This window comes from Diabrotica undecimpunctata, chromosome 1 (genome assembly GCF_040954645.1).
Source record: "Diabrotica undecimpunctata isolate CICGRU chromosome 1, icDiaUnde3, whole genome shotgun sequence".
NCBI lineage: Eukaryota > Metazoa > Arthropoda > Insecta > Coleoptera > Chrysomelidae > Diabrotica > Diabrotica undecimpunctata.
Window position 1 is genome coordinate 107,325,332 of NC_092803.1, and position 12,615 is coordinate 107,337,946.

Here is a 12,615-nt window from a genome sequence, read left to right on the forward strand (position 1 = left end):
CAGTATTTGTGTGTCTGTCAACGAAGGCAGTACACCTTGAGGTAGTAAGCGATATGTCTACGGATGCATTCATCTCAGCGTTCAAGAGATTTACGGCACGCAGAGGACAGTGCAACAACGTATACAGCGATAACGGAACCACATTCGTAGGAATAGCAAATTTGTTGAAAAAAGAAAATCAAAAAATAGATGACGAGATAAAACAAGGATTACTGGCACTAAGTACCCAGTGGCATGTCATACCTGCATATGCACCACATTTCGGAGGATTATGGGAGGGCGCAGTGCGAATAATGAAATATCACTTGAAAAGAATCATCGGGGAAACAGTTCTAACATATGAAGAATTGAGTACGGTGCTGGCACAAATAGAAGCATGTATGAACTCGAGACCATTATGTGGGTCATCAGAAGACCCTGAAGGGAAAATAGCCCTGACACCAGCTCACTTCCTTATAGGGAGAGAAATTATATCACCAAATCGGGAAGAAGACCTTACGACTTATTTGAAGATGCCGACGAGGTGGAGATTATTGGAGAAAATAAAAAGAGACTTCTGGAAAATTTGGAAACAGGAATACCTGCACCAATTACAACAGAGAAATAGATATCATAAGGCGCACCCTAACATAAAAGAACAAGAAATAGTTATAATTAAAGAAGAGGATACACCTCCAGGCAGATGGCCATTAGCGAGGGTAACAGAGACACACCCTGGAGCGGAGGGATTAACCAGAGTAGTAACAGTGAGAAAGGCAAACGGGAAACTGACTAAAAGACCCATACATAAGCTAATACGACTGGAAGAAGAGAAACAGGAAAAGCCGAAGAAGGCAGCAGCACTAAGATGGAAGAAAATACTAGTAGCTATAATGTTTTTAACGATGTTAAAACCCATAAAGGCAGAACCGTATAAAATATATAATCCGGTACCAGGATTTTTCACAGAAGACCTTGGAGAGGTCGTCATAGACCGGGGAACATTTCGAATAAAGGTTTTACTCGAAAAAAGGAAGAATTCGAACAGAGCACCAACTAATAGGAAATATGATACAAGGCGTACGAGAACTGTGTCATGAGACAAAAATCGTGAATTGTAAGGATAGAATAGAGAAGTTAGAGGAAGGACAAAGAAAGGCGGAGTCAGTAAGCGAGGGGTTGACAGTAGAAATAAAAGGAAGGGAGAGAAGAGGAATATTAGGAACAATATTAACCTCAGTATTTGGAGTCAATGACGAAGCCTACAGTAACATTGAAGTATTAGATAATAACCAAAAGGAGCTAATAAAGGGATCACAGCACCAGGCGAAGATAATGTTAGAAACAATAACATCAATCAATCACACAGAGGACAGGATAAACGAGCAAATGAACAAGTTTAACAAAGCACTAATCACAGGTCTACAAGAAATATCTAAAGGACTTAACGAAGTAGATGACAAAGCACAAAAACTAGAAACCGAATACAGCACGTTACGAATACAAACGATAGCATTACAAGTTATGGACTTCATAAACGAATATACTCAATTTTACGAGGGAATATTAAACCTTCACTATAACCACGGACACTTCATTGATATAGTGAAACCGGGTGAAATAACCAAATTAATAGGGAAAGCAGGGCAGATACTGCCTCAAGGGGTCGAAATACGACGACAACCCATTATAGAAACAGAAGTCAGTCATGACGACAGATATATAACAGTCATCGGCTACTTCATAGTGACAGGGAAAAATAAGTACAGCATGCTCAAAGTCACGGCCATACCACTTTACGTTGAGGGGTCGGTGTTGCGCACATTTGCCGCCCCAAGGAATCTACTGGTCGTAGATTATAACACACTGCACTACTTCGAATTGACCGCGGAAGATAGAGAAAGATGCTTACTGTTGACAAAGGCGCAGATAGCGTGCTCACCAACGGCTATAAGAAACATGGATACCCAACCAAACTGCATACTTGAAGAAATTTATGAGCGATCTAAGAATAGCACATGTCCAGTGGTAGCCAGGACAATACAGACAGCTCAATGGAGTAAGATGGGTACTCCCAACCTCTGGATAGTTATCACGCCAGTCACGATACACATATCCATTATTTGCGATGGAAATCGGAGCGAAAGAGTACTGGAACGAGTCACATTCCTGAAGCTTTCACCCAAATGTATCGCCCAAACGAAAAATATTACATTACTCCCCACTAGCAGTGGGGTGGACAGAGCAGTGACGAGTTACCTGAAGTCGCCAATCACTCCCGTGGCCCAACTGGTGGCGAGGACACCCCGCAAGTTTAACACGCCTCTAAACACCTACCTTGACATACCAGGAGGAGAGCTACGTCATGTGTTACTTGAGGAGGAGAGTCTGGAACAAGAAATGACGCATACGCAGTGGCGATCGATTCACGAATCTAATTGGCATTATTTTGTGGCCACCAGGATCATTACTATAATGGTAATAATTGGGATACTCACGTTATGGAAGTACCGTCCTGTTGCACGACTATGTAGTTCAGGGAATCCACAAACTCAGACTAACGAACAGGAAGTGCCTGTATTAGTTAGTAATCGGCACAACAATGTACCGTCGACTTCCCAAGTTGACATCCCACTTTCCACATTTTCATCCAATTGCCCTAATTTTAATCTAGAGATAGAGTCGGACATTGATAGCTAGGGTACGGTTGGAAGATTATTGATTATTCTTAAACTATTTATAATTTATCATGTTTGAATTTTACTATGTTATGTAATACTTATATGTAAACTTTGAGTATTGACACTTGGGCCAGATTGCCCGATTCCGCAGTATGTCCAATATCAAATCTTTAGAATTCATATCCGAAATTGGACAGTATAATTTTATCACCCAGTAGACCGAATGAATCTATTTGTTATTAAATACACACACGTAGTTAATTAGGTTACATACACATTTGGTCAATTATCAATAATGTAATTTGGACATCAGTCAAAAGTGCTGACAAAGTTAAACAATTTACATAAATTAAATACACATGTCACGCGAGGTCCGCGAAAATATTGACCCAATTAAAGTTTATATAAAACTAATATCTCTTGCCTAGAGGAGCATTCAATCAATATTCACTCAACGAACTTGATAGTCTTCAACGATCAACTTCATCAGTCTCTACTCAAAGTAATCCCGGGTCAACACCCATAGTGTACGTCTCAACAATAAACTCTGCTACTATTATTTGGTGTTTCCATTACAACTGAACGAACATCTTCACTGAGCCAATGAAGAGGATTTGTTCAATTATATTGTTCTTATTTTAATTTATTAAAAAGCACGATAATTTATATCAATTTATTTAACCACTGTACAACAATTTATTTGACTAATAATACATAATTTATCTAGACGAACGTTACAATTAAATCGCGAGCGCGAGTCTTCAAAATTAACTGTTCCCTTCAATGAAAGCTTTGTTATTATATATAAAAATACAACCGGTCGAGAATTCAGGTGAATCCCTCTGATTATACTAGAAGTAAATCCGGGTCATCGTTTCGACCGGTTTCTGGAAGCTTCCGTTTCAGGTAGATTTCTGCCAGCTGATCGAAGGGTCTCGTAGAATCTACAACATATTAGTGAATAAACATGTTTACAGGTTTTTAATATGACTCATATTTTTACGTAACACTATTTTTTGAGATATGACAAGCGTTGTCATAATAAAATACAAGGTTAAGGTTGATGTTATTGTCAAAGCCGTTACCTAGCTACCCAAAATCGTCCCGAAAGTGAAAAAATTATTCCCGAAAGTAGCTACTTTCGGTACGAGTTGTGTAAAATGGTACTTTCGATTTAATGAATTATACCGAAAGTTTTATCTTCGGGAAGGCTGCAGAAAAATAACTTTACAAATTCTCATTTTAAAGGATTATTTATGCTTTCTCGGTAAAATTGTGTCACTTTTCCATATAAATTTTCGGTTTTTATCTTTAATATTTAAAATGAAATAGCAATCTTACATTGTTTAAATAATTTTTATGAGTAAAAAATGACTAGATTGAAATGAAAAGATTAAAATCTTATGTATATTTTGTTTATTATGTATTGTTATCACAAAATTAATCAAATGCAGTTGTTAGATACCTGTATCAACGAATGTCACGAAAAAGGCTTTTTATTTGCTAATTTCTCTGGTCTAGTAGAGGAATATTCGGTTGGTGAATTTTGGGTAGGCCATATATTCGAGATGTTCTGGAAGAATTTTCACGAGGAATTAGATATTGATTTATTTTAACAGGAAGAGAGGTTATATTGATTAATGGCTTTTGTTGTTTTCTCTAGAAAGGTTATTGGATTATTAGGAGTTGGTCTGTAGTCTGGAATATTAATGAGGTTTAAGAGTTTAACGTAAGAAGAAGTGTTTAGGATGACGGTGGCATTTCCTTTATCGGATGGGAGAAATGACTAGATTTGGATTTGACTGAAGTTCTTTCAGGGCTTTTCTCTCGGATCGGTTAATGTTAATATGATTTTTTACAACAAAGTTTTTGGAGCAATAAGTATATTAATGGTTTCTAGTGGTACATTTCAATTTTAAAAGCTCAACCCAAATTTATTCTAACTAGGTTATGATTTTCATTAATTAATGTTTAATGAAAATTCTCTATTTTCACCTATTTAATGTCAAACAATTTTTTGTATTACTAATTACCTAACCAGTAGAGGAGAATAAACTTTCTCTTGCTGTTGGCGCTACTGTTCTCATTGAGTTGGTACTTTGATATTATTACCATAACAACCATTTTCGGGCCAATCAAAACAACATGTCAAATTTTCAAAATTGATTAACCAACGGTTTCATTTGTTGTTAATTGTCTAACGTTCTGGTTTTGCCCTCAATTTAGTTTTTTAACGTCGGGTTTTCAGATTTTTAGAGGACTGACTATTATATAAAAATGTCGGAAAGTGCACCACCTACGGAGACGGAGTGTTCAGTGAGTTTGGCTGATGAGACGTAAGTTTAATCCTTTTATTTTACCTTGAGGAATTCCAGACATCATAAAAAACGTTGCAGAATGTTTGCACCTTCTTGAATTAACTGTGTAATGTAATTAGCCGTTTATATTTAATTTTAGAGTTGATCTTGTTTGTTTTTTGACTTTCTCAGTAAATAGAATCAAGTTGTTTTTAGGCATACCGACCTATCTTTAAATGACATACTGTTTTTTTCAGTATTTCTTATATTACACTTGATTACACGTTGAAGAAGCTCGACAATTGTATAATATTTACTGAAATATATTTTTTAACGAATTTTTAGACATGATTAGTTAGCATCGTCATATTGATTAGCAGTCTGAAAAACAAAATATTTAATAACCCAAATCAGTTTTGAAGTGGTATCAAAGAATATAGACGCTTATAAGCGTCTATATTCTTTGGTGGTATGTTTATGTGGTCAATAATTGTTGAAATTTTTTGTTGTTTGACAGTTTAAATAATAATACATGGATTATTTGAATTTGATTTTATGCTTTTTAGTCGCTTATAGGTACTTCTGCATTGAAGAATTTAATTGGCTAATATTCTTCTGGCATATCTTTGTTGGAGCCTTGGGGATTAGTATGGGGATATTATATTTTACTATGGGCTCTGGAAATGTTTACTTTGTACATCTTAAAGTTACATTCCACAAGTTCATATTGGTTTTGTAGGTTCATTGCTACCCAAGGGGAATGTGATTTTTTCTTTATTAACCAGTGAAAATATTTCACATGCAAGCAGTTATGTTCTCTACTTTTATGTTGTTTTCTCCTTATTTATCTGTATGGGGAAACATAGCTTACATCTCTTAGTATTTCAGTATTGTTTAATGATCTTTTCCTATTGTATAGTCTACATTCTTCAATTTGAGTACATTTATGAAATAGCAATTTTTCTTTGTTCTATATTCTGTCTCATTGTGTTATGTGTCCTATAGTAGTGTTTTTAAAGTTTAATTAAAATTAATGCATTGGAATACTTTTTTCTGCAAGCAATTTAACAATAATTCTTATGAACATTCACTCTTACGTTTTTAGTTTTTGTTCCTCTTTCATAGTGATATTGTGGAGTCTGTATTAGTAAATTAGATTATTAAATGGTTGTTGATAATAATTTAGAAATTATTAATGATTAGTAGTTGAGAAAAGTATTGTCTTGAAAATATAATAGTATGCCCTTTATTATTGTATTACTAAATGTACACATGTATTTCTAAAACTTATAAATGTTTAACTTATAACTTTCTTCTAACTTATAAAAGTTAGTAAGTTTATAAAGTTGAGATACTTGATTATTTGATTTAAAATAGACTTCTACATGGTATCGAGGTAGCGAACCACATTTAGGCTGTTGATAGGCTATCTAAAAAACAATAAATATTGTCTAACTCCTTCTTGTGGTGAAGTCCTTTAAGTGCTTGTAGTGGTTCATTATCCAAATTTTCTGTAACAGCAGAATCATCTTTTGTTTGCAATTTATAACAAACCAATCCTTAAGGTTCAGAGTTTACAAAAACATTTTTTTGTATACCCTTCGTTTATCTTCTCCAATTTTCAAAAATATTTTACTGTCTTAGACCTCTGTGATACATCTTCATTTTTTTTCCATCTTCCATTTTAGTGCTTCAAATACTAACAACTTTTGATATACTTTCTACTCTTTTTTCTGCCCATGCCCTGGTCCAGAACTTATTAAAAACATGTTCCCTTTGATTATCTGTTATGGTTGAACATTTCAGTTGCTGATATTTATTAGAAGGTATACAGAAACGTGGTTTAAGAGATCAGCCTTGTTTCTTCACATCATATTTCCACTCTCCATGTTCTTTCCTTCTAAGTAATTCTCACCTTTCTCCCTTTTCAGTTTTTGCCTACTAGCTTGCCATTCTTCTGAACCCCTCTTCCTCTTTTTCAGCGTTTTTAATCTGTTGCCACTCTAATCAACTAATGGTAATAATTGTGGGTTTTCACTATCTGCTGTAACATGCATCCTTGTTGTTAAAATATTGGGCTCAATCTCACCCACTTCAGTTTCGTCACTGAATTCACTTGGTTCATAATTATTATCAGCTGAACTAATTTCATTATTATCATATTCAGTTTTCTTCGAATTTGTGGCAGCTTATAAAAAAATAATTTGAGTCTATGACTTTAAGACCTGAAAACAATAATGACCAGTCACTGCACTTGAATAATCATCAGCTGAACTGATTTCCTTAATGGCTTGTATGAGGTAATCCGAATTTATGACAACTATTAAAAAGTAAAATAATAGAACCAAAAGTGTAATATTGTGGTCTCTTTTCGAACCTCTGCAATATATGTATCATTTTCTAGTTTCTTGGAATTATTGAAAGGTATGAATTCTGGCGTATAATTCAAAACAGATAACTCATTTTCATCCTAGGTATAGTCTACTGGCACCACAGTAACATCTTTGAAGCATGGTAGCATATTTTCAATGAAATTTAGGTTCAGAACATTATTTTTCTTGTTTATTTTTTGCTAGTTCTACCATAAACATTCCCCTTAAAAGATTCTCACTATTCATTTTGTACCTATAGAATAAAAAAAAAATGATAAATATCCTATGGAAAACCATGTAAAATTTTTTAACAGGGAGATACCTGCTTTTCTAGTATAAATGGATCTCTAGAATAGGCGATTGCTAATAGATGGCAGTAAAATCTCCTTTTAACTAAAAATTGGGAGTTATTTGGTTTCCTTGTGTCTACAAGGATATAATGTGGAAATGCGTAAATTTAAGTGATTTTAAAATTTCAATGTATAATGTGCTAGTGTACTATCATGCATAAACTAAAAGTTATGACATAAGTTTAAAAGAATATCCCCAAATAATACCTGCATGTGATTATCAAAATTGAGGAATTCGGCACTATTAAAATTCAGTCTTGGAAGATTAGTTGCCAATAATTCCAACCCAAACATTAATAGAACATTTTGTTTGGATATGATTCTTTCTTTGGAAGGGTGGATTTTCATTTGTTTGCTATGTTTCAACTAATATAAACCCCAGCAAGTGAATAGTTTTTTCACTGAATAAGATTTTACTTAAAATCATGTGATTCTTATTATGCAAATTAAACAAATATTTGCAATTTCTTTTTATTTTTTATTTAATTTTTATTTATTATTATTGTTTTTATTTATTAATAGGAGAACTCATTTTTACAATTCAGTTTCAAATTTAAATATAAAGAATCGTAAACTATATCAAACAATAAACAGCAACAATATTATAAATAACTGTCATAAAAATGAATACATTTGAAACAAAAATATGGAATCTACAAATCATTTAAAGTTAGCTGAATGCTAACTTTATGCTGAAAACTTATGCTTAAAAACAGGCAAAGATATTTAAGTAAAACCTATACTCTAATCAATGAATTGCAACCTTAGTGGAGCATATTTTGAAATTTTGCATATACGACAAAAAAGTAAAACAAATAGATTTACTCAAAATGATAGAAACTGATTGTTTTAGAAAGCAAAATTTAATTTCCAATGAGCAAACTAGAAGTATTGTGAGGTTCGCATATTAAGTTTAACAGGAATTTACTAGGAAGAAAAAAAAGCAATAATTATTCCCTTAAGGAGGGTAGCATGTTTTCATAACTAAATAATAAGTTTAATATATATATATATATATATATATATATATATATATATATATATATATATATATATATATATAGATAAAAGAAGGACACAATTATCATGGGCTGCTTTTGGGAAGTTGAGCTTCATTTTAAAAGACAGAAAAATCCCAATACACTTAAAACGAAAAACCTATGACACTTGTATACTACCAGTTGCAACTTATGGATTGGAAACTATGGCAATAACAAGAAAAATGGCAGAACAATTAAGAGTAACTCAACGGGCCATGGAGAGGGCCATGTTAAATATAAGCCTCAGAGACAAAATTCCTAACACCGAAATATGTCGAAGAACTAAAGTAACCGACATCATGGAAAAAATAGCGACATTGAGATGGCAATGGGTAGCACATGTAGCAAGACAAGACACCAACAGATGGTCTCATAAAGTGACATTCTGGAGACCTCGAGAAACAAAAAGAAGCGTGGGAAGACCCAAAAAGAGATGGATAGACGATATAACAGCTGTAGCTGGAAAACAATGGATGAGAATTGCAAAAGATAGGGAAGCGTGGAAACAATTGGAGGAGGCCTATGTCCAACAATGGATGAATGAAGGCTGAAGAAGATGTATTATATATATATATATATATATATATATATATATATATATATATGTATTATATATATATATATATATATATATATATATAATATATATATATATAATATATATATATATATATATATATATATATATATATATATATATATATATATATATATATATATATATATATATATATATGAGTCAAGGAATGGTGAGGGTAATTAATTCTTAATTAATTTCTGGCTTTTTAGTGCTTGTCAAAAGTCATAACAAATGCTGAACTAGCGCTATTTTATAAAATAATTTTAAATGAAATCATATGGTAAGTAATATCACATTTGAATGCTGGTCTCACATCCTTTTTAACGTCACCTATGATTATGAATTTTCGATTCTCTTGTTACATCTTTAAACATCTTCTTGTTGTCTGTGCTCTTTCATTCTAGTTGTGTAGTAGTTCTCCTCTTTTTTGTCTGACCTTGTGTGGTGGTAATTTTAAAATAATGAATATATCATTATCAAGAAAGAGCTTCCTGGATTATGTCACATGAAATATTGGTTGTATTCCCATCTACAATTAAAAGGATGCAGCGTTCATTTGGTATGTGCAGCAAAGAACATTTTCTGAACAGATTCGCAAATATTGAGGTCGTCATCCATCCCTTATCCGAAGTGGCATTTTTTCTCTTAACAATTGTTAACAAGGGCAATTTTTGGCCTAATGCTGAGCAATATACTAATTCAGTTATCCAATAATTTTTGTTTTTGAAGGGGCACTAGGGAAGGATGTTTCATGGTAGTTAAATATTTATTCAGGTCGATTCTGTAACTTCAGGCTTACAAAAGTTTCTTCCAGAAGATCAAAGAAACCGTAAATTGTCCAAGGGTTTTCTTGCTTTTTTCTAGCCATTTGTATTTCTTGTTTTCCAGGGCGATTATTTTTGAATTTTGTTTTTAATTTCTACTCTTTCGTCTTCGCGTGAGAGCCCATATTCCCACATCTGCATAGTATTTAATGTACAAGCTAGTTGCTCTTCCGATTTCTTAGTTAAAGCATTTTTTCCTCCACCTCCGTGTCCAGCTTTAGCCAAAATATCAGTTCCTCTTGTACCTTTAACATAATGCCGTAAGGTTACTTAGAAACATTATAAAATTTGGCTGCGGCTTACATGGATTTATGTATTACCATTTTTAATGTCCTCACCAGCATGGATAAGAGATTCTCGGGAATATTTTTCACCATCTGATGACGTTAAGTACGACGTCAACGCTGGTAATTACGCACCATTGTCTTGAAAAGTTAAATCTTATTACTTTTATGTACTTGTATGTTTCATTTTTAGTAGGATAAAACAAAAGATAAACGGTAACTGATTAGTTACAATATAATTATATCGGGTAACTGGAATCTATGCATTCAAACTACTTTCCGTTTATATAGCCTTATAATATTCCAATAACTTGCTCTATTAATGCTTCTTATATCAGCCCGATTTTCATGTTAAAACATGTATTATTTTACTTACTGCGATTTTTGTACTATGTCAGTACCAACGCTGTTATTTATCTGAAAAAAAAAATACTTTCACTTCAAATTTTCGTAACCATTCTCACAGCAAGAGCTTAAGAATTATCTCAAGGTTCAAGTTTAGCAACTACACCTTACATTAAATTTGGTCTGATGTCGTCACTCCTTATTCAGTCTCTCAGCGTGTCTCCTGTAACTTTTCCGAGTATTCTCATTTCTGCTGTTTCCAGCATCCACTGTGTTTTGGCTGTGTCGGGTTTTGTTTCTGATGCGTACGTCATTATTGTCTTATACTGGCTTATATATTCTTGATTTCATCTTAATATTAATATGTCGGTTACGCCATATAGTATTATTTGGGCATCCTGCTAATCTATTTGCTCTTTGCAATTGATCTCTTATTTCTTTTTTAACGTCTCCATAGCTGGACAGTATAATCTCCAGATATTTTATTCCCATTATTTGTTCAATGCTAACTCCATCGACTTCCAGTTAACATATTATTGGTTCTTTACTAAATACTATTGTTCTAGTTTTCTAAGTTGAAATCGTCATGTTAAATTATTTTGCTCCATGTTAAATGTGTGAACTACTCTTTGAAGGTTATCTTCATATCATCTGCGTTACAGAGAATTTTAATTTCATTGTTCTCCACTCTGTATCCTCTTTCTTTGTTGACGCTCTTTATGACTATCCATTGCCTGTATCTATAGGTTTCGTAAGTTGTCTATATATTTCGACTTCCATCTTGTTGTTTTCAATTGTTTTTGTAATATCTAGCGGAATCTCTCTATTATACAAAAGATGTATTGCATATTATGTATTACATATTATATGTCTTATTCTATTAAATGCTTTCTTTAAGTACTAAATACAAACATTACTAAACTAATGTTTGTATTTTGGGAACGATTTCCGAAGTGAAAATTGAAACGTCAATAAACTTACTTTAACCTTTAATTGTGGCTTATTCCCATTTAAATAGTAATTACTTCTCCTTCTTTGTCTATTTTCTTCTCTATCTCCTCCTTATATCTGATTTTTTGTTGTTCTTTTAGTTTATGTATTTTAATTATTTTCTTGTATTTATTATCTTTGTCTTCTGTGTTTTTATTTCTATTCCTTTGCTGTTAAATGTAGCTTCCAGTAGGTATAGATCACTCCTTGCTTGCCTGCTTAATTTTTTTTTAAATAATTTATAAAATAAATTGTGGGAAAAATTTAAATAATAATTATACATCGATTAAGTTGATACATCGGACTTTTTAACTTCATTAAACAAAGCACAGATTTTTTTCTATAATCAATTATCTTTTTATGGTATTTATATTATATTTAACGTCGGTATAAGTGGCGCACCCAAGGGGGGTTTTGGGGGTTAACCCCCCCCCCCAGGGCACTATTCTGACAAATTTTAAGGACTCAAAATAATGGAGGTGGCATAAAAAAAAGTCGGTGCCCAACCAACCCCCCCCCCCCAGAGGAAAATTCTAGGTGCGCTACTGGTCGGTATCACAGACCGACTTTACCACTTATGTCGGATTCTCCAGTTTTATATTTAATCTTTAATTATATTTTTTATCAGAGTACCAAATTTAAACGAAGTACTTTTTTTCCTGGTAATTAGTTGATCTATATCAATTTCCCATTATGTATTTCGTTCGATTCAATGAGGCGCTCTTAAGAACAATACATGTCTTCCTGTCCTTTCTTTTTCCTTTTATGCCTACACATGTTTTAATAAAGTAGCATCCCTTTTTAGATAAAGACATTCACTAGCGTATCTCGTGGGTTTCGGGAGCAGCGTTCATTTTTCTATGCAATTATTAC

At 33.0% G+C, this 12,615-nt stretch overlaps 1 protein-coding gene across 1 annotated transcript in view; it reads left to right on the top strand.

The window, feature by feature from the left end:
* The first annotated feature begins 4,793 nt into the window (after nucleotides 1–4,793).
* Nucleotides 4,794–12,615, top strand: part of LOC140452056 (centrosomin-like) — a 198,749-nt gene continuing 190,927 nt past the window's right edge. Inside the window, exon 1 of the mRNA XM_072546102.1 lies at nucleotides 4,794–4,996. Within this exon, the coding sequence (XP_072402203.1) occupies nucleotides 4,938–4,996 (59 nt within the window). The 5' untranslated portion in view covers nucleotides 4,794–4,937. The remainder of the gene's footprint in view (nucleotides 4,997–12,615) is intronic.